Genomic DNA, 24,903 nt, shown 5'->3' with positions numbered 1-24,903 from the left:
CCCTATTATTTTGTTCGTTTTCTCATGGGATGATCATCTTTAGTTAACTATTACGTGTAATTATATTCATGCAGATATTCTACATGATTTATACTTGCGTAAAAAGGTTATAGTAAACACAAACCTCTTTCTATATATATTTATGCATGCGTATATATATATTTTTAAAAATTTTCATATATATATATAATTATTTTTAATACCTACAGACACTAGTGTTTCATTCTTTCTCGAATCATCAGTGCAGGGACTCATGACTGCTGATTGAGAGATTTGAACCCGGCCACAAAGTCATTTCTTATTTCATTAGCAAGGAATAAACGTGTGTGTGTGTGTGTGTGTGTGTGTGTGTGTGTGTGTGTGTGTGTGTGTGTGCAGGCATTTAAAACTTATTATGATAATAATAGTATATATGTGTACATATATGTATATTGCTAATGGGTCATCACATGTCAAGGCCAAAAGTCACTCGATGATAAATGTTAATGAGATGCACAGATTGTTAGTTGAATTAAGAGGAACACTATGGGGGTACTTACATTAAGAACAGTGGCATGTCTTACCTTCTTCCAAATCTATGATATGCACCGTTCCCACTTAACATATACTTTGTTTTAATGTTGGGTCACCACTTATTAAACCACTCGAGGATAAAGATTAATGAAGAATTGCCAGTTGAAAGAGGGTTGATGGAGTTCATATAGGAATCTATTAACATTGAATTTGAAGACAGCGAGGTTGTTATCTGCAGGGAAGCAGTGCCATGTTAATGTGTTCCACAAACCTGAAACCATTGCAAAGAATCTCTGTTCACGGAAATTCCGCCTGATGCTAGGCACACTGATGAAAGAAAGTTTTCCTTTTTTATTGTGGTAGAAAGACGAGTTCTTGCTGTGAATGTCTTACAGATAAGAACCAGAGATGAGCATCTTCAATAGAATTACCGATATAGAGAGACTAACAAAGTTTCTTCTGTAAGAAAGGAACTATAGAGAACAGAAGAAACCATCGCCTAGAAGCTTTTGGAGGCGATTTTGAACTCTGTCAGGGCAATATTGCTTTGAGTGGTGCCTCCCTTAATGTGTCAGCAATACTCGATCTTAGAACATATTTAACTCTTGCGTAAGTAGAGAATTGCAACTGAGCATAATAAGATGTATTTCGTCCTTGAAATGAAGGAGGCAGAGTAAAGTAATTTAAATGATTTTTAAAAAAATCTATAAGTCCTTTTTTTTTTCTTTTTTTTTTTTTTTACTAAGATAAATATTTTATATTAACACTAGCGAAGGGTACCCGGCGTTGCCCGGGTGTTTGAAGGTGTGGGGGGGGGGGTTAAAAAAAGTAAGTATGAGGATCGAACCCAAACCGTTGAGGCAAAGTTGTAAATTAAAGTGTGTAAAAAAAAACGTGCGACGTTAACAATTGCCCCATTGCGAGATGCTAATGGAAACACGTTTGAATTTATTTAATTACTTGGATTTGGCAGGTGCCCGTTTTAATGAGTTAATGAGGTCAAGTTTGACTGCGGGATTTTTATTTTCCCAAGATGTTATAGGAAAAAGACTAACCCACATGCGGCAAGCGACAAATGTTAAATATTTATCTTCCCGAAATCGAGCAAATTAAATAGACAGGCGAGCTTCGTTGTTAGCTGTGAGATATTACGATTTATATGTGATTTAAAAAGTTGTGAAGCGAGCGACCACTTCTCTGAAAGAAGCCTTTTGTAGACATACAGAAAAAGCGAACACACATACATACATATATTTTCGCTTTTATATTCATAGATTAGTTTCTTAATTAATAAATACTGAAAGTTTCATTATGATCTTTGTGGATATGTTTTGCATCCAATGGTTATTCCTTTTATTCAAACTGAGATTAAAACAGCATTACCAAACTTAATAGTTAAAAAATAGTTACAAATTTTTTTAAAAAAGCAATACAAAAATGAAAAAAAAAAAAAAAAAAAGCTGTCATGCAACGGTGTGTCAATACAATCTTTGAAATCATTTGACCAATTTATAATGTTAATCCGTGTGAGTGATCTCCCCTGAATACTCTCCATGTCTATGTTATATAGTATACTAGCGGGGGTACCCGGCGTTGCCCGAGTGTTTGTTTCCGGGACGGGGGGGGAGAGTTTTAAAAAATGTTATGGTAGGTAAGTAGGAAGGATCAAACCCGGAGTCTTGAGTAAAAGTAGGAAAATAAAGTGTGAAAAAAAAAAAAAAAAAAAAATCTGCAACGTTAACAGTTCGGCCACCAAGAAAAGTCCATTCCAGTTGTTTAGGAAAAAAAAAAAAAAAAACCGACTACGGTAGGTCGGCGCGAACGTGAAAATATAATGTGAATTGTCCAGCACGCTAACCACTACGCCACAGAGCACTGCAGCTTAGTTTAGTGATTTTAAATAACTTCACATGAAAAAACTACGAAGCCAAACTGGTGTTCTCTTCTCAACTGTTCCTTGTGAACGATCCCCAAACGGTGTTAAGTGGTGGCAGGGGGAGGAGGAATTTTTTAGAAAATATTTTACCACTTCCATTGATCTTAACCGATTTTGGCCGTGACTTCTCAGCAGAAAAAGTATAGAAATCTAAGATTATCGAGGAATTTGAGAAATAATAAGCCTATAACACACCTCAGATATTGTTCTGCCGTTTGTGCATATTATATTTGCATGAAATATCTTGATTTTTAATCCTATTAAGGTCAAAATCCGACGAAAAAATGAGTTCATTTTATTTATATAGAGATAAAAGAATGTCAATACATAATGGATGCGAAAAGAATATTTGATTTGCGCTCCTCCACAGACTACAATGTAAATAACTGTACCATTACCAATTACATAATTGCGATCTATTTTCTTTGGCACTTGCATGTTCTCACTCGCGGAGTGATTGATGTGTTCTTTGCCCCCCCCCCCAAAAAAAACAACTTCCCACAATTTGTAGACAGTCAAACTTTGAGAATCGTGTTGACAAGACATCATACTCTTTTTTCATCTCTCGCTATGACTTGGGTGAGAGGCAAGGTAAAAGATCTGAACTCAGTCTTACTTCTACAGTACATGCATGTATAAATTTTATTCCTGATTTTCATATTTATCGTGTTGAGGAAACTTTGAATAAAACTGATTGAAATTGTAGAAATATGGTAACCCGTTATTCTACATGCTCAGTAAGGCCAAGAAAAATGGATATCTATGAAGCAATCCCAACTAAAAAATGGCGATCCCTATTTTTTCACCTCCTCCACATAACAATGATTGTCAAGGAGAGTATTCACTCGCATGAATTAACAGATTAGATTTTTTTTTTACTTCTCAGATTTTTTTACTGCTAGAAAATGGAGAGAAAAAAAACTAACTGAATAAACCAATTTTTTTGAAAAAGATGTATTACACCATAAGTTTCAGAAAATGTTTAAAAATGAAAAATGATTTTAACCACTTAAAATATTTCATAGCATTTTTTTTTGGGGGGGGGGGGCGAGGGTTCCAATATTTTCAAATTAGCCTTACAAAATGTTTTTTCAAAGGTGTAACCAAATTCCTATTTAAATTAGATATTATTTTTCTTTTACTTACAGAATGTTTCTACCAACAGATGAAATATAATTTTTCCTTGCAAGACTATCAACAAGCTCTGGAGTTGGATCCTGACGATATGAGCATTCTGCCCAAAATAGCTTCTGTTTATTATCTGATTGGTATGGAAAACTATGTTGAAAGGAATTACCAGGTAAAATGAGTAATTTTCAGCTATTTTCATTTAATCTGTGCGTCTAGCAATGAATTGATGTGATGTAATAACGTGTGTTGATGTGTCAAGGAAATGACGTAAGAAAGGAAGTCGTGATAAATAGAAACTAATGACATCTTTTTGAATTGAGCCCCACCCCATTCTCCACATAGAAAATTATGTTATTTCTGTATGTATGCTGTAATATGTTCGTTCAGTTTGTACATTTAGTGATGAAAACGATATTTCAAACGTAAGCATGCTGTATTAATGTGTGTTAACGTGGCAAGAAAGTGACATAAAAACATGAAGATGTGGCAGATACACACGTTTGACACACCGGTTCCCGTCTGATCACTGAAGTTAAGCAACGATGAGCCTGACCAGTACCAGCTGGGTGACCATTTGGAACTTCCAGGTGCTGTATGTGCTTCTGTTTATCTCGGCATTGATTCCAATCGTCCGGGACTTCTCCTTGCACCTGAACTCAAACAGTGCTGATTCAGGAGAGGTGTGGTTGGAGATTTCGCAACCCTTGCCTCACAATTACATGTTCAGCTGCCTCTACAGGGTGTATCCTTTGTCTTTTGAGACTGAACAGAGGCATCGAATCGGTAGATATGAAGCTAATGGTGTCCTTTTGGGTTGTGTATACAGAATTGAGCAAGTATATATATATATATTTTTTTTTAATCATGTTCACCCCTTACAAAGCATATCGCCGCTTGAACGTAAGGGGCTACTATTTGGGGCCATGTCTAGGAAAGATTAACAAGATATTTGTTTATATTACATTTAAACATCTGCATATCAGTACAGCCAGGGAAACAGGCAGCAGGAAAGGAATTCCAAAGTTTAGCTGTTCGAGGGAAGAAACTATTAGAATAGAAAGCTTTCTGGCATTTAGGGACATCAGCAGTGAAGGGGTGAGATCTTATTGCTAAGCAGGTTTGTCGGGGATATGTACGTCGAGGGGATACAAGTGCAACGAGTTCATCAGAACACATTCCATTAAAATATTTGTAAAAAAGGCACAGTGATGCAACATTGTGGCGATGGGACAGGGGCTGGAGCTTAGTTGATAAAGTGGGACCAATTAGATTGACAACTCTTTTTTGGACCCTATCTCAGAGGGAGAGACTATTGGTAAATGCACCAGCCCAGATGTGGCAACAATACTCCATGCATGGGCGAATGGTGGCCTTGTAGAGGTACAGGATACTCTTAGGTGTGAGTAGTCTTCTAGCTCGATAGAGGGAACCCACCTTCTTTGCAGCAGTTTCAAAGAACTCCCTCCTCATGGGGAAGACTATGCTATTATTATATATTGCAATACATTCATTCCTTCATTTTACCCATCATCATCATCATCATCATGCAGATTTTTCTGCATTCATATTACTGGATTAAAAACATATATGTAAAACTAGCGGGGGTACCCGGCGTTGCCCGAGTGTTTGTTTCCGGGACGGGGGGGGGGGGAGTTTTAAAAAATGTTATGGTAGGTAAGTAGGAAGGATCAAACCCGGAGTCATGAGTAAAAGTAGGAAAATAAAGTGTGAAAAAAAAAACAAAAAACATCTGCAACGTTAACAGTTCGGCCACTAAGAAAAGTCCATTCCAGTTGTTTAGGAAAAAAAAAAAAAAACGACTATGGTAGGTCGGCGCGAACGTGAAAATATAATGTGAATTGTCCAGCACGCTAACCACTACGCCACAGAGCACTGCAGCTTAGTTTAGTGATTTTAAATAACTTCACATGAAAGAACTACGAAGCCAAACCGGTGTTCTCTTCTCAACTGTTCCTTGTGAACGATCCCCAAACGGTGTTAAGTGGTGGCAGGGGGAGGAGGAATTTTTTAGAAAATATTTTACCACTTCCATTGATCTTAACCGATTTTGGCCGTGACTTCTCAGCAGAAAAAGTATAGAAATCTAAGATTATCGAGGAATTTGAGAAATAATAAGCCTATAACACACCTCAGATATTGTTCTGCCGTTTGTGCATATTATATTTGCATGAAATATCTTGATTTTTAATCCTATTAATGTCAAAATCAGACGGGAAAAAATGAGTTCATTTTATTTATATAGATTAAGTAAAATAAAATAATTTGAATTTAATTTACCATCATCATCATCATCATCATCATCATCATCATCAAGAAGTATGCCTTTAAATCAGGTTTTATAAAATGAAAAAAAAAAAACAAATTTATGAAAATTGACTTTTTTTTTTTTTTTTTTTTTAATTCCCTGTTTTGTACAAATGCTTTTTCTGTATTTCAGGAGGCCCTTGAGAAACTGACTTTAGCCATTGAACATGCCCCAACGAGGGGCGAATATTACATCACCCGATGTAAATGTTTCCAGATGTTACAAGCAAGTTTTTGACCTCATTTATATATAATACACTACGGCAGTTTCATGTTTATACGTTATCACCCTGCACCACATTTTTTATTTTAGATCGTATCGCCCAATCACCAGAAATGCAATACAAAAAAACTAATTAAAAAAAATTTGTATTATATCGCTGTTGTCTCAAACGTGAAACTCAAATAATACTGTTGCCACATATGGCCAGGAGCTGCTAGAAAAGACTTGTCCTGCCTTGATAGGGTTCAAAATAGACTTCGTGGCCTGGTGGGAGATGTCCTTTTCTCTTCACTGCAACCTCTATCTCACAGAAGAGATGTTGCGAGTTTGTCTCTGCTTTATCGTTATTTTCATGGAAAGTGTTCGACTGAGCTTCAATCTATGGTCCCCCTTCGCCAAACTTTCACAAGAAACACTCGACTAGCTGAAGATACTATCAATAATTCCCCCCACTCTTTATCTGTGCCTAAACCTAAACATAGATTCCATGAACAAGGCTTCTTTCTTAGAATTGCACGCCTGTGGAATTGTCTTCCATTTCCCTGCTTTCCAGCTGTCTATAATATGGTTGTCTTCAAGTCCAACGTGAACAAGTTTCTGATGAGCCGTTCCACTTAAGTTAACAAATTTACCGAACTTCCATTACTATCGATTACTATATTGTCCTTTTGGCTACTCTACACTCTTTAACCCTTATCATTGAGTGGCCTATCGGCCTTGATAAGTGGTGACGCCTATGTAAAAAAAAAAAAAAAAAATGAAACTGCACAGCTAGAATCAAAGTGTTATATTTACTCTGTCTAAAGATGGTGCAATAATATTGTGAAGGCTGTGCTCACACTCGAGTTCAATAAGATGAAAATATGTCACAAACTCCTACACGGTTTTAGAGATAGATCCTCATAAGCAGATATATTCTGAAACTACATCAATCTCTACTATTATATAAAAGGAACTTTGTGTGTATGTGTGCGCACGTGAGTTCATTCTCTATGGACTCCGAAATGGCTGGGCCTATTTTTATGAAATTTCACACAAATGTACTTTATGTATCTGGCAGTGTTCTTAGATAGGTTTTGTATCAGAATTTCTTCAATAAGTATCGATAATCAGTACATAAAAAAATCCGATAAAAAAAAGGAACAGGCGATTTTGACCAAAGGTGGCACCTTCCACGGCCTAGCATCAGAAGTGCGTTTGAGAAGTTTTATTACCACACAAGGAGAAAGGTCTGGCATATAAGATCAACAGTCGATTCCTTGATATGACAACGGTGCATTCAAAATGAATGTTTCTGTTCAAAGCACAACTGAACCATAATATTTGACTTTTGCATTTTAAACTTAAATTAAAACCATTATCACTGCACAAGCAAAAAAGCCAGGCATATAAAATCAACCATAGGTTCTTTAACATGACAGAGGAACGTTCGAAATGAATGTTTCTGCTTAGAGCGCAATGGAAGAATAATACTTGACTTTTGCATTCTAAACTTTATTTCAAGCCATCATATATAAAAATAATTTTATAAAAACAGCAGTAGGTTCTCAAACACACATTTTTCCATAAACATATTATTGGGTGCAAAAATATGACTGCATAGAGGTATGTGAAGTTTCCGCCATGTGCACTGCGACGGATCCCTAACTACAGCAGGCAATCAATCGATTTGATTGAAAAATGGACGATTTCACCGATTTTTATGACAATAAAAATATAGGATTGTGAAACATTCGTCGATCATTATTCAATCCTGGGCAACGTCGGATCTCCCTGCTAGTACTTAAATAAGTATGTTCCACTTTGAACAAAGACACAAAAAAAGCGTGGGGATCTGTGTTCACGTTGGATGTTAATAGATTTTAAAATATTTTGAGCATGAGAGCAATATTCAGCAGATGAATTGTGGAATTTCTGCGTTATTATTATTGTAGTTGGGTGAACATGTTTAAAGTAACAGAATATAACGCCGCGAGGAATGGCGACAAATATAGAGCCATAGCAGGGTACATGTTCAGAAGAGTTCAAGTTTATCATAGTCACCATATCATTCATCTGTATGATCATCACTTGACTGGTGGCGAGAGTAGATTATATTAACTCTAATCTTATTCTGAATTATTATTGCATATAATCAGAATTGAACCTACAATCCCTACAACTGTTTGTTAATCAATGCCTGTAACAATGTGAACAATTCTAATGTGCATTTTGGGAGCTTTAAACTTAATCTCATTTAACATATATATAATGTAATAATTTTTAAATGAGGATGAAATTTACATATGGCTTTTGTGAACACACTTTAGCAATTAAAAGGTTTGGTTTGTGAGTGCTTGGGTTGTTTTTCAATAAAACTATACATGGACAGAAAAAAATCGACATAATTTTATTATATAGATGATATAGATTTTCCAGTTCTATTTTGGAAAATACTTCATACCTTTTTTTTCTTTTTTCTATCTTTTTCAATAGAATCTGTACAGTGCAAGATCTGATCTTCTAATTGGCATGCAACTAGTCCCAAACAACCGAGAGATTGTTCCGCTCATGGCTTACCTATTTCCAAACATTTCTGTTGATGACATCATGCTTCATCCTTTAGCTATCCAAGCCAAACACATCGCACATAATTTGTTAAGTAGACCTAAAGGTAGACACGGCCTTCCACCATTAGCAAACAAGAAAAGGTAAGTAAGTTAAGCTTTCAAACAAAATAATTATTTGATAAAAAAGTAATTTCTGTCTCTTCACTTCTTGCAGATTTTTAATCTGGTGGAATTCATAATAATTATAAACTTAGAGACTAACGCACATGCCATTTGTATAGATAAAGGTGTCATCTGTTTCTGATAATACGAAGTGCTATTGGAGTTATCTCTCCTGAACAGAAAATAACCAAAGGTAACCTTCCCTGATAGCTATATATATATATATATATATATATATATATACTAGCTGTATCCTGCCACGCGTTGCTGTGGATCAAATTGGCGCAATGGAAAAAGTTCCAAAATGAGAAAAAGCATGTTTCTTATAGGTTTAAATTTCCATTTTGTATGGGTACACAGTTTTTGTTGTTCCATTTTCTTAGCTGATATAGAGATTTTCCGGTTTGGTGACTCTTGAATACGTAATATAAATTGTCCATGTGAAAAAACAGTCAGTGTGTAACTGTAAGGCCCATAATTGTAAAGATTGTTCCCTGTGCTTTGTTGATGGTTATTGCAAATGACAATAAAATTGAAAAGTTCAATTTCCTAAAGTGTAATGATGTATCCGGTGGAATCATAGGAATGCATGGGATGAGGATATATTCATCTGTGAAAGGTCCTGTTAAGATTGTTGTTTCTACGATATTGTTTGTTAATTTTTTTTTTTACTGCAAGCTATGTGCCATTGCAAAGCTTGGATTGGTTTATATTTCACAACATGATAATTAGTACACCAAATTTCAGTTGCAATACATGCGGTGGCATCCCTGGCAAATATAGCTGTTGGATAATTAACCACTTTATCTGCTTTCACAACAGTGTTGATGGATTTGTATTTGACTACCTCACTTGGAATTTTACATTGAATAATAGCGTTAAGTTCATGGGCATCTTTGTATTGACCTGCAAGAATAGCTCATTCACTCAGTCAAATGGAATTCTTATAATTTGAATATCATTCGTACCCAATTTCCCACAAGTGATGCAAAAGTTTTTGTGTGGATCGAACAGTCGGCAACTGGACATGCATATTTTGAGTTAAGTTTAATGTCTTCACATGGCACAAAAAAGTAGAGTATTTGAGGCAAGCATTTATTTCATCTGCTGGTGTTGATTGAAGAATAACAGGTAACATTTGTCTGAAATCTCCTGCAAGCAATATTACTGCATTCCCAAATGGTCTGACATTGCCACACAAATCTTGCAAGGATCGACCAAGAGCCTCAAGTGATTTTTTGCATACCATTGTGCATTCATCCTAAACAATAAGTTTGCATTTCTGCAATATTTTTCCCCATATTGGATGTTTTGGAGATGTCGAACATGAGATTTTTGAAAAATTGAATGTTTTAAAGTAGAATAAATAATTCTTCTACTTGGCAGCAAGGTCGCAGGTATTCCTCATGCAGCAAGGGCTAAGGCTATGTCATTTTGTTACCAAATGGCTGGCAAAATCAATTTAATTAGAAAGGTTTTACCAGTTACTTCTGGTGCTGTTCAAGGTAGCAGTAATTTCCAAATAACTTCTATTCTCACAGTCAGTAAATTAGGTGACTAAAATAGGATTTATCCATGTTTTGACAATGCCTTATTCCATGTAATTAATTTAGAAGACTAAAATAGGATGAGGGATTAGAGATGGACAGATAGAGAGGAAGATATATAGATAGGAAAGAGAAAGTGCGAGGAAAATAGAGAAGGAGATAGAGAGATAAAGGGGTTGATAGATAAACAGAGAAAGGGGGGGAGTTAGAAACAGAGAGGGATGAGACAGAGGAAAGGAGAGAGATAGAGGGAGTTAGAGAGAGAAAGGGGCTCAAAGAGAGATGGAGAGGGTGATATAGAGAGAAAGATAGATTGAGAGAGGGAAAGGGAGAGATGGATAGAGAGAGGTATTAAGAGAGGAAAAGAGAGGGGGAGAGAAACAGAAGGTGAACTACACTTCACCGTTTGTTTCCTCGTTCAGTAGAGAAGAAATCTTTCGAGACTGAGGCAATTTTAATGTTTTGTTATTATCCAGAGTACCCCTTTTTTTGGGGGGGGGCTAGATTTTCATCACATTAGAAACCGACCAGGTTATCTGTACTTTCACTTAACAAATTAATAAAAGAAAAACATATTGTAAAATTTGAATTTAACATGAAAATACTATTTTAAAAAATAGCACGATAACATAAGTGCATAAGTGCCACTTTAGGTACTCCTTGGGCGTTGAGTTCCATGGCGACCAGCATAATTATTTAATGGTCGCTCCCTTAGCCCCCCCCTAGTCAAGGCTAATGCATGCGCACGAAACATTTTTTTTATTTACTGACGTTGGCTTAGTAACTAAACGATTTATTGATAATTTCGTAACCCTTAAACGCATGCCGGAAGATTTAAATTGGTTCATTGGGTTTTTATTACTGTACACATAGATTCGAAAAAGTTGTCAAAAAACAAATATATAACAAATAAATGTTATCAAAGGCAAGATAAGTTACTTTTCTACCAAACTGGATATATTTTTCGTGTTTTTATTCAATGTAACATGTTTATTCAGCTCGAAAACCACACAGTGTTTACCGATGTATTGGAACATTCAAGATGGCGTCTTATTCTCTCTTTAACACGGTAAGTGTGGGAAAAGATGTTATAAATAAAAAACCGGATAAAATACTGTTAAAAACTCGCTCAATATATGTTACCGTGACATAGGTTGACATATATTCGGCGGGTTTTTAATAGGATTTTGTATAGTTTTTTATTTATAACACCTTTTTCCATACTTACGGTGTTAAAGAGGGTGTGAGACGCCATCTTGAATTTTCGAATACATCGGTAAACACTGTATGTTTTTCGAGCTGAATAAATATGTTACGTTGAATAAAAACACAAAAAATATATCCAGTTTGACAGAAAAGTAACTTATCTTGCCTTTGATAACATTTATTTGTTATATATTTGTTTTTTTGACAACTTTTTCGAATCTATGTGTACAGTAATACAAACCCATAGTTGCTTATGTGCGCATAAAAAACTTCTTTTTTTTTTTTTTTTTTTTTTTTTTTTTTAGATTAGGTCCACCTTGGAATCACCCCTCCCCCAACCTCCAAATCTTAAGAACAGCTTCCGGAATAAACATCACTTTTGGAGGGGGGGGGCTAATAAACACCATTTGGGGGGGGGGGATATTTAAAAAAAAGAAAAAGTCGATAAAAGTCGTCATTTAAAAAGAAATTTAAAATCAAATGTTTGTAAAAGTGAGAAATTATTAATAAATGTTTAGTAACATTTTTCGGTGCTAATGCAGAGAGTGATCTGCGCTATTTTTTAAATCGTTTTTTTTTTTTATTCCAACCAATCTTATATCGAAAAAGAAAAAAAAAACTCAAAAAGCAAGCGACAAACTTTTTTTTTGGCCTTATATAATAAAGAAAAAATGTGTAAATTAAAAAATTTGGAAGATAAACAAATGAATTATGTTTTTTGTTGTTTTTTTTACTTACTAAACAGAAAATGAAATCTTTCGTCAATTCGTGGCTGTGAAATGAATTGAACCGGAAGTTCAGTTTTATCAACAGAACAGATTCGCACCACGGTTAAAAAAATATATTTATTTTATTTAATATTTTAATAATTTGCGAGGTAAATTTAGTTTAATAACATAAAAACATGCCTCGACTCTAAAGATGGGTTGTCTGAAAATTTCAAATAAATTGGTAACGTAGAAATATGGCTTTATTCGTTTGGAACGAACCAAATTTACATTTATATATATATATATGGGTTTGTATTACTGTACACATAGATTCGAAAAAGTTGTCAAAAAACAAATATATAACAAATAAATGTTATCAAAAGCAAGATAAGTTACTTTTCTACCAAACTGCATGTTTTTATTCAATGTAACATGTTTATTCAGCTCGAAAAACATACATTGTTTACCGATGTATTGGAAAATTCAAAATGGCATCCGACTCTCTCTTTAACTCGGTAAGTTCGGGAAATGTGTTATAAATAATAAAGTAGACAAAATATTATTAAAAAACCACCGAATATATGTCAACCTATGTCACGGTAATATATATTGAGCGAGTTTCTAACAGTACTTTGTCTAGTTTTATATTTATAGCACCTTTTCCCAAACTTACCGTGTTAAAGAGAGAGTCGGGCGCCATTTTGAATTTTATTATACATTGGTAAACACAGTATGTTTTTCGAGCTGAATAAACATGTTACATTAAATAAAAACACTGAAAACATATCCAGTTAGGTAGAAAAGTAACTTCTCTTGCCTTTGATAACATTTATTTGTTATATATTTCTTTTTTGACAACTTTTTCGAATCTATGTGTACATAATACAAACCATATATATATATATATAGAGAGAGAGAGAGAAGAGACATGGAAGTAGCTATTTGTATTTTGTTTTTTTGTTTTTTTTCTTTTTTGTGGATATTAGCAGCAAGCAGGAAGGACACATATTCCCACTTTACATCATTTATTGATTTTTAATTTAAACTCTTGGACATTCATAACTGAAACTTGGCATATATTGAATTTATTTGTATTTGATATGATTGTAAATTCTATTGATGATTACATGGGTGGCATTTTTTTTATTAGGAATTCCTCATCCTGTATTTTGGTATCAAGTCTATTTGTACTAAATATGGTCTGATTTCAAAGAGAATTATAAATTTTATAAAAAATTCAAAATGTGATGTTTTCTGTGGTGTACAGGGTATTTTTATCTTTAAAGCCTAATCGTTACAGTTGAACACCTGTTGTACAGCAAAGTGATCCTACTCGATTAGGTTCAATTAAGATTACCTGTTTACTTTGCCCCCCCCCCCCACGAGACAGCAAGGGAGATAATTCTATGTTTTAAATTACACAAGAAATAAAGTTAATTTTCATGTTTTTTGTTTAGCAGATAACTTATGTTCACATTAAAACTTGTAAATTTACTTTATGATTCAATTTTATCGTTAACAAAGTTTTAGAAAAAAAGTGAATGTGTATAAATCACAATGGTACAACTTTCTTGACCGGCTTGATATTCTTGTTGGCATTGGTTTTCTCGATTCTTTCTAGAAACAGGTACTTATAGGAGGGAGCACTTGAAGGTTACCAACATTCCTAAGTGAATATGGTGGTCAGGAATGAACTGGATTCGAACATGCACAGCAACCATGACAACAAAGATGAGGAAGCATTTATTGTTTTTCGTTTTAGGCATTGTAGTATATTTAAAGTAGGATAATTGGAAATATGTAGTAATGAATGGTGATCTAAAAGTAATTATACCATTTAAGATAGTAACACGGTGCTATGATGGGAATGCGAGGACTTAATGTGTAGAGAGGGAATGCTGACGATCAAGACAAAAGCTGTTTTCCAACAACATGTAGTCTACTGTTAACTATGTACTTTTCAGTGATCTTCTAATTCTTGCAGGAGATTGGAATGGTTGTTTAGACACAGATGACATTGGCAACAATCATGTTCTTGGATGATTTGTGATTGAAAACTAGTGTGCTATTAGTGGAAGACTAGTTGACCTTGCAGCAGCAAACCAAATGAATATATCCTGTACATGATTTCAACATCCATAGCTAATCAAATTTAGCATTTTCTTGTTAAAGCATACTTAATTGTCAAGTGCTTCAGAAATCAGCAGCGATTTCGGTTCTGATAATATATTGGAATGACTAAAAATACATCTTCCTCTCAAGGCCGTTAAATCACATTCTCAACTTCTGAGGTATGCCATTTCCAAACTGAAAAGTAAACAAGCTGATAATGTATTCCGTAACAATTCTGACGACTATAAAATGGAGTAAAGTAGCAGAAGACATGCAATTTGCCTCTGCTGTTGGGGACTCCCGTAAACTTTACAGCCTCCTCCATTTGAGCATAAAGACAGGCTTCAGTGGCAACCAAACATCTTGAATCAGAATGGCAAGCCAATCATCAATCTGCTAAATCATGACCAAGACAAATACCCCGGATATCTTAGCACTAAGTGAGACTAACCTACACTCCTCCATTCCCTCTAACCACTTTAACATGCCTGGATATCTCCCACTCTGCCGTAAGGACTCTGACAGACATATGCACGGACTTGGAGTTTACATTCGTAATACCCTTCCCTTGACTAGAGAAACAAACCTAGAAACAGATGATCAAGCCTTTATGTGCTTTAGACTAAACGTGCAACACAGTATTAGCTACTATTATTTTCTCTACCGCTCTCCCTCGACTCAGGACTGCTCCATAATAAACAAAGTATCTGACAGCATAGACACGGCACTGTCCCTCGACACTAGCGCACAAATACATGTGTTTGGTGACTTTAATGTCCACCACAAAAACTGGCTTGGATTCTCTACTCACACAGATGCAGCGGGCAGCACAACCCATAGCTTCGCTATATCTCACTCCCTATCACAAATTGTTACGTTTCCAACCCGTTTCCCTGACCAGGAAGAACAACACGCATCACTTCTAGATCTGTTTTTGACCACAGTTCCCGATGACTGCATAGCGAAGGCCCACAGCCCACTCGGGAACGCTGATCATGCAGTGATAATGGTTGAAATCGCCCTAAACTCTAGTCCCAAAACTGAAGAGCCAGTGCTCAAAACAACGAGATATTATAATAAGGCTGACTGGGAAGCCATCAGGGAACTAATTAGAGATGCTCCATGGAAAAATATTTTCTCTCTCCCTGCTGAACAGTGTGCAAACGAGACCACTGACTGGTTCAAAACTGCAATCGAAGCGCATGTTCCCATGCGGAAATTTTATAGTAAGCCCCACTCTCCCCAATGGTTTACGTCGACTTGTGCAACTGCCATTACTCAAAAGCAGCATGCATACCGTAGGTTTAACCGACATAAGTCCAGTTCAAACAGACTGAAGTATATAGAAGCTAGAAATAACGTTAAGAAAGAAATAGCGACAGCTAAGAGAGAATTTACGGAAACCACTAAAAAGCGCATCGAAGCACAAAAACTAGGAACTCGAGACTTCTGGAAAATCTACAACAGTGTAGTAAATAATGGGCAATCAACAATTCCCCCACTAACCAACAATCACGAGGTTGTCTCCTCAGCAACCGACAAGGCTAACATGCTTGCCAGTCGGTTTGCCTCAAACTCCACACTGGACCCTTCCAACCACCCCCTACCTGACTTTCCTATGCGGACAGACGCCACACTAGACGATCTGAAAACCACCCCTGCTCAGGTGCATGCTATCATAAAAAACCTTGACACCTCAAAAGCATGTGGACCCGATCTTATCCCAGCTGTGCTATTAAAAAAGTGCTCAGCCGAAGTAGCTCCAGTTCTCTCCAAACTCTACAACAAATGTCTTAATGAAGCTTGCTTTCCGGGCTGTTGGAAAACTGCTTCTGTTGTACCAGTATTCAAGAATTCTGGCGAAAGGACAGACCCATCAAATTATCGCCCCATTAGCCTCCTCCCACTTTTTGCCAAAATATTTGAGACCATAATTAACCATGCTCTAGTCCATCATCTTACAGATGCTAAACTACTGACTGACAAACAATATGGATTTAGACAAGCCCGTTCCACAGCAGACATCCTCACCGTGATCTCTGAACGTATATACCAATCACTGGACAAAGCGGGGGAAGGCAGAGCGGTAGCTCTAGATATATCTAAGGCTTTTGACAGGGTATGGCATGAGGGTCTCCTCAGGAAGATTAGATCTTACGGTATCACTGGTAGAATACTTAACATAATTAAATCCTTCTTAGATAAGAGAAAAATTCAGGTAGTCCTCGACGGTCGCACATCTAAACAATATGATATAAATGCGGGAGTGCCCCAGGGTTCTATCCTTGGACCTCTATTGTTCCTGATATTCATAAATGACCTCCCCGACAACATTGCCTCTGAGATGGGTATATATGCTGATGACACTACACTCTATGGCAGACACGACAGGAAGACGAATGAACACATTTCTAAAGAAATGGCAGAAACACTAGAGGAAGACCTCCAATCTGTAGTGGAATGGGGACAAAAGTGGTTGGTCGCGTTCAATGCTGCCAAGACTAAACTAGTTTCATTCAATAATTACAAGAAACCCTCTCTACCACCAATAGCAATGGCCAACGACCCTTTATCTGAGAGTCCATCTTTCAAACTCCTTGGCCTAACGTTCACAGGAAACATGAGTTGGAACAATTACATTGAAGGCATTGCCAGGGCCGCTGCAAGAAAGGTAGGCTCTCTCTACCGTGCTAGAAAACTACTAACACCCGAAAGTATCCTGTACCTCTATAAGGCCACCATTCGCCCATGTATGGAGTATTGCTGCCACATCTGGGCTGGTGCATCTGCTACTAGTCTCTCGCTCCTTGACAAGGTTCAAAAGAGAGTCGCAAATCTGATAGGCCCTGAACTGGCATCTAAGCTTCAGCCTCTGTCCCATCGACGAAATGTTGCATCCCTCTGCCTGTTCTACAAGTATTTTAGTGGTGAATGCTCTGATGAACTGCAATCACTTGTGCCCCCACGACGCGAGCACCCTCGACAAACCCGACAGGCTACTAGATCCCACCCCCACACTGTAGAGGTCCCTAGATGTAAAAGATCTTTTTACTCCAATAGTTTCTTCCCCAGAACCGCAAGACTCTGGAATTCCATTCCAGGTCCCTGCTTCCCCAACAGTACTGACGTGCAGAAGTTCAAGTGTAACGTGAACCGACACCTTGCTGCCCAAATCCCTACATAGTACCCCAGTAGTTGTTGCCCCTGATAGTAGCCCCCTACACCAAAGTGGCAATTTGCCTTGTTTGGGGTGAAAATGTAATAAAAAAAAAAATAAAAAAAAAAAAAAAGAGTTTCTGTACTGCTCCTGTCAATAATGCTGATCCAACTCCTTATAGCTGCCAAACAATCCATCCCCTTCCACACTTGAAAAAGTGATAACTGTTATCAAAAGTCTAAAAGATAACAAAGATACAGGCTAAGATAACATTCCTGCTGAACTCTTCAAACACAGCACAAATATACTAGGGTCTGCCCTACATCTTATTATTAACAGAGTCTGGAAGACTGAAATACTCCCCAAAGATGATCAGCCTGATCAACGTGTCTGCTAAAATATTTGCTTCGATTTTTTTTTTTTTTTTTTTTTAATGATTCCAAGCAGAACAGAATTCAAAAGTGATGCCAAACCAAATGTGGCTTTTGTCTGGGTTGTGGATGCGCCAATCAATTCTTCAGCTTAAGACAAATCCTTGACTATGATTGGCGCTTTCAGCAAAGGACAATCATCTGTTTTATTAATTTTTGCTGTCGCATTGGACTCTGGAAGATTATGCAATCAGATGGTATTTGACTCTGAACGATTATACAAGCAGATGGTATTTGATTTTGGAAGATTATACAAGCAGATGGTATTTGACTCTGGAAGATTATGCAAGCAGATAGTATTTGACTCTGGAAGATTATACAATCAGATGGTATTTGACTCTGGAAGATTATGCAATCAGATGGTATTTGACTCTGGAAGATTATACAATCAGATGGTATTTGACTCTGGAAGATTATACAATCAGATGGTATTTGACTTTGGAAGATTATGCAATCAGATGGTATTTGATTCTGGAAGATTATACAATCAGATGGTATTTGACTTTGGAAGATTATGCAATCAGATAGTATTTGACTCTGGAAGATTATACAAGCAGATGGTATTTGACTTTGGAAGATTATACAATCAGATGGTATTTGACTCTGGAAGATTATACAAGCAGATGGTATTTGACTCTGGAAGATTATACAATCAGATGGTATTTGACTTTGGAACATTATGCAATCAGATGGTATTTGACTCTGGAAGATTATACAATCAGATGTTATTTGACTCTGGAAGATTGTACAATCAGATGGTATTTGACTCTGGAAGATAATACAATCAAATGGTATTTGACTCTGGAAGATTATACAATCAGATGGTATTTGACTCTGGAAGATTATACAATCTAATGGTATTTGACTCTGGAAGATTATGCAATCAGATGGTATTTGACTCTGGAAGATTATACAAGCAGATGATATTTGACTCTGGAAGATTATACAATCAGATGGTATTTGACTCTGGAAGATTATACAAGCAGATGGTATTTGACTTTGGAAGATTATACAATAAGATGGTATTTGACTCTGGAAGATTATGCAATCAGATGATATTTGACTCTGGAAGATTATACAAGCAGATGGTATTTGACTTTGGAAGATTATACAATCAGATGGTATTTAACTCTGGAAGATTATGCAATCAGATGGTATTTGACTTTTGAAGATTATACAATCAGATGGTATTTGACTCTGGAAGATTATACAATCAGATGGTATTTGACTCTGGAAGATTATACAAGCAGATGGTATTTGACTTTGGAAGATTATACAATCAGATGGTATTTGACTCTGGAAGATTATACAATCAGATGGTATTTGACTCTGGAAGATTATACAATCAGATGGTATTTGACTCTGGAAGATTATACAATCAGATGGTATTTGACTCTGGAAGATTATGCAATCAGATGGTGTTTGACTCTGGAAGATTATACAAGCAGATGATATTTGACTTTGGAAGATTATGCAATCAGATGGTATTTGACTCTGGAAGATTATGCAATCAGATGGTATTTGACTCTGGAAGATTATACAAGCAGATGGTATTTGACTCTGGAAGATTATACAATCAGATGGTATTTGACTTTGGAACATTATGCAATCAGATGGTATTTGACTCTGGAAGATTATACAATCAGATGTTATTTGACTCTGGAAGATTGTACAATCAGATGGTATTTGACTCTGGAAGATAATACAATCAAATGGTATTTGACTCTGGAAGATTATACAATCAGATGGTATTTGACTCTGGAAGATTATACAATCTAATGGTATTTGACTCTGGAAGATTATGCAATCAGATGGTATTTGACTCTGGAAGATTATACAAGCAGATGATATTTGACTCTGGAAGATTATACAATCAGATGGTATTTGACTTTGGAAGATTATACAATCAGATTGTATTTGACTCTGGAAGATTATGCAATCAGATGGTATTTGACTCTGGAAGATTATACAATCAGATGGTATTTGACTCTGGAAGATTATGCAATCAGATGATATTTGACTTTGGAAGATTATACAATCAGATGGTATTTGACTCTGGAGGATTATACAATCAGATGGTATTTGACTCTGGAAGATTATACAATCAGATGGTATTTGACTCTGGAAGATTATACAATCAGATGGTATTTGACTCTGGAAGATTATACAAGCAGATAGTATTTGACTCTGGAAGATTATACAATCAGATGGTATTTGACTCTGGAAGATTATACAATCAGATGGTATTTGACTCTGGAAGATTATACAATCAGATGGTATTTGACTCTGGAAGATTATACAATCAGATGGTATTTGACTCTGGAAGATTATACAATCAGATGGTATTTGACTCTGGAAGATTATACAATTAGATGGTATTTGACTCTGGAAGATTATACAAGCAGATGGTATTTGACTCTGGAAGATTATACAATCAGATGGTATTTGACTCTGGAAGATTATACAAGCAGATGGTATTTGACTCTGGAAGATTATGCAATCAGATGATATTTGACTTTGGAAGATTATACAATCAGATGGTATTTGACTCTGGAAGATTATACAATCAGATGGTATTTAACTCTGGAAGATTATACAATCAGATGGTATTTGACTCTGGAAGATTATGCAATCAGATGATATTTGACTTTGGAAGATTATACAATCAGATGGTATTTGACTCTGGAAGATTATACAATCAGATGGTATTTGACTCTGGAAGATTATACAAGCAGATGGTATTTGACTCTGGAAGATTATACAAGCAGATGGTATTTGACTCTGGAAGATTATACAATCAGATGGTATTTGACTCTGGAAGATTATACAATCAGATGGTATTTGACTCTGGAAGATTATACAATCAGATGGTATTTGACTCTGGAAGATTGTACAATCAGATGGTATTTGACTCTGGAAGATTATACAAGCAGATGGTATTTGACTCTGGAAGATTATACAATCAGATGGTATTTGACTTTGGAAGATTATACAATCAGATGGTATTTGACTCTGGAAGATTATGCAATCAGATGATATTTGACTTTGGAAGATTATACAATCAGATTGTATTTGACTCTGGAAGATTATACAATCAGATGGTATTTGACTCTGGAAGATTATACAATCAGATGGTATTTGACTCTGGAAGATTATACAATCAGATGGTATTTGACTCTTGAAGATTATACAAGCAGATGGTATTTGACTCTGGAAGATTATACAATCAGATGGTATTTGACTCTGGAAGATTATACAATCAGATGGTATTTGACTCTGGAAGATTATACAAGCAGATGATATTTGACTCTGGAAGATTATACAATCAGATGGTATTTGACTCTGGAAGATTATACAAGCAGATGGTATTTTACTCTGGAAGATTATACAAGCAGATGGTATTTGACTTTTGAAGATTATACAATCAGATGGTATTTGACTCTGGAAGATTATGCAATCAGATGGTATTTGACTCTGGAAGATTATACAAGCAGATGATTTTTGACTCGTGAAGATTATACAATCAGATGGTATTTGACTTTGGAAGATTATACGATCAGATGGTATTTGACTGTGGAAGATTATACAATCAGATGGTATTTGACTCTGGAAGATTGTACAATCAGATGGTATTTGACTCTGGAAGATTATACAAGCAGATGGTATTTGACTCTGGAAGATTATACAATCAGATGGTATTTGACTCTGGAAGATTATACAAGCAGATGGTATTTGACTCTGGAAGATTATACAATCAGATGGTATTTGACTTTGGAACATTATGCAATCAGATGGTGTTTGACTCTGGAAGATTATGCAATCAGATGGTATTTGACTCTGGAAGATTATACAATCAGATGGTATTTGACTCTGGAAGATTATACAATCAAATGGTATTTGACTCTGGAAGATTATACAATCAGATGGTATTTGACTCTGAAAGATTATACAATCAAATGGTATTTGACTCTGGAAGATTATGCAATCAGATGGTATTTGACTCTGGAAGATTATACAAGCAGATGGTATTTGACTCTGGAAGATTATACAAGCAGATGGTATTTGACTCTGGAAGATTATACAAGCAGATGGTATTTGACTCTGGAAGATTATACAAGCAGATGGTATTTGACTCTGGAAGATTATACAATCAGATGGTATTTGACTCTGGAAGATTATACAATCAGATGGTATTTGACTCTGGAAGATTATACAATCAGATGGTATTTGACTCTGGAAGATTATACAATCAGATGGTATTTGACTCTGGAAGATTATACAAGCAGATGGTATTTGACTCTGGAAGATTATACAATCAGATGGTATTTGACTCTGGAAGATTATGCAATCAGATGATATTTTACTTTGGAAGATTATACAATCAGATGGTATTTGACTCTGGAAGATTATACAAGCAGATGATATTTGACTCTGGAAGGTTATACAATCAGATAGTATTTGACTCTGGAAGATTATACAATCAGATGGTATTTGACTCTGGAAGATTATACAAGCAGATGGTATTTGACTTTTGAAGATTATACAATCAGATGGTATTTGACTCTGGAGGATTATGCAATCAGATGGTATTTGACTCTGGAAGATTATACAAGCAGATGATATTTGACTCTGGAAGATTATACAATCAGATGGTATTTGACTCTGGAAGATTATACAAGCAGATGGTATTTGACTCTGGAAGATTATACAATCAGATGGTATTTGACTCTGGAAGATTATACAATCAAATGGTATTTTACTCTGGAAGATTATACAATCAGATGGTATTTGACTTTGGAAGATTATACAATCAGATGATATTTGACTCTGGAAGATTATGCAATCAGATGGTATTTGACTCTGGAAGATTATACAAGCAGATGGTATTTGACTTTGGAACATTATATAATCAGATGGTATTTGACTTTGGAAGATTATACAATCAGATGGTATTTGACTCTGGAAGATTATACAAGCAGATGGTATTTGACTTTGGAAGATTATACAATCAGATGGTATTTGACTCTGGAAGATTATGCAATTAGATGATATTTGACTCTGGAAGGTTATACAAGCAGATGGTATTTGACTTTGGAAGATTATACAATCAGATGGTATTTGACTCTGGAAGATTATACAATCAGATGGTATTTGACTCTGGAAGATTATGCAATCAGATGGTATTTGACTCTGGAAGATTATACAATCAGATGGTATTTGACTTTGCAAGATTATACAATCAGATGGTATTTGACTCTGGAAGATTATGCAATCAGATGGTATTTTACTTTTGAAGATTATACAATTAGATGGTATTTGACTCTGGAAGATTATACAATCAGTTGGTATTTGACTCTGGAAGATTATACAAGCAGATGGTATTTGACTTTGGAAGATTATACAATCAGATGGTATTTGACTCTGGAAGATTATACAATCAGATGGTATTTGACTCTGGAAGATTATACAATCAAATGGTATTTAACTCTGGAAGATTATACAATCAGATGGTATTTGACTCTGGAAGATTATGCAATCAGATGGTATTTGACTCTGGAAGATTATACAAGCAGATGATATTTGACTTTGGAAGATTATGCAATCAGATGGTATTTGACTCTGGAAGATTATACAATCAGATGGTATTTGACTCTGGAAGATTATGCAAGCAGATGGTATTTGACTCTGGAAGATTATACAAGCAGATGGTATTTGACTCTGGAAGATTATACAAGCAGATGGTATTTGACTCTGGAAGATTATGCAAGCTGATGGTATTTAACTTTTGAAGATTATGCAAGCAGATGGTATTCCATCTAAATTCGTTCATCTTCTTAAAGTATATTAAAACATATTAAAGCTCAACACAATCCTGCATGTGCATGTATGATGAGGTTTTGGAACCCTATGAGATATTGTCTGGCATTCAACAAGGATGTGTTCTTTCGCCAACACTTTTCAATTACACCACTGACTTGGTCAATATGAATGCCTTAGAAGAGTTTTTTTTATGTTATCGTGGAATGATTTAGATAATTTTTTTCTTTTTTACTTAAGAGATTCATCACTTATTAAGGCCCAGAGGCCACTTTAAGATAAGGGTTAAGTGTTAGCTAGATGGTAAGAACTTGGGTAGGGCTTAATTATTTAAGAGGATGGCTCAACAGAAACTTATTCGTGTTGGATTTGAAGATGGTCATACTAGTCCGCCGGAAGTAGCCACATGGTATTGTGTTCCACAGACGGACAGTTCTAGGTAAAAAACTGTTCATGGAATTTTCATTTAGTTTTAGCCACAGATAAAAAGTGAGGGATGTTTTTGACACCTTACAGGTAGATGCGTGTGTTTCATAGGGAGGAACTATAGATTGGAGCTCTGTCGAGATTATATTGCGCTATACTGTGAAACATTTGCTGATGTCGAGTCTAATATTAATGAGCTTTAGTATGTTGCATTGCAAATTAGGAATGAACATAAATGCCTAAAAAATAAAAAAATACTCGCTATTTGCTTTCCCTCAACAAACAAAATAACCATATAACAGATATTTATCTTAGTTGTTAAGTGAAGTTGCCAAGAGACAGACTTACAAATAAATATTGGTCCAGATGTTCATTTATTGGGGTAGTATTTTAGAAAACAAAACCACCCAAAATTAAATACAGTGTTTTTTTTTTGTTTTATTTTAGTTTTTTTTTTTAAAGCATGTTTATTTCTGTATAATTTGCATTATTCAGCCAACTGTCCTCATCTGGTTGTTATTTTCAAAACGTTTTGGCAGATTTAATCTCTGATCTTCAGGTATATCTTTTCGCATAGACACGTCACATGATGGACAAAGGTGTTTATTAACCATCATTTCATTTAACCATCATTTCATTTAACCATCATTTCATTTAA

General features: G+C 35.6%; 1 protein-coding gene across 2 annotated transcripts in view; it reads left to right on the top strand.

Annotated features, from left to right (window-relative positions):
• LOC145239823 (tetratricopeptide repeat protein 16-like) overlaps positions 1-24,903 on the top strand; it is a 112,403-nt gene that overhangs the window by 51,911 nt on the left and 35,589 nt on the right. For both annotated transcript variants that reach the window (XM_080103354.1, XM_080103355.1), the window contains exons 8-10: positions 3,598-3,749; positions 6,039-6,131; positions 8,604-8,818. In XM_080103354.1, coding sequence (XP_079959480.1) covers positions 3,598-3,749; positions 6,039-6,131; positions 8,604-8,818 — 460 coding nt within the window. The remainder of the gene's footprint in view (positions 1-3,597; positions 3,750-6,038; positions 6,132-8,603; positions 8,819-24,903) is intronic.

The sequence above is a fragment of the Euprymna scolopes genome, chromosome 19 (assembly GCF_053919585.1).
Source record: "Euprymna scolopes isolate OS-2025 chromosome 19, ASM5391958v1, whole genome shotgun sequence".
In the NCBI taxonomy this organism is placed as follows: domain Eukaryota; kingdom Metazoa; phylum Mollusca; class Cephalopoda; order Sepiida; family Sepiolidae; genus Euprymna; species Euprymna scolopes.
Note: the sequence above shows the minus strand (reverse complement) of the source record. Positions and strands in the feature narration are given on the sequence as shown.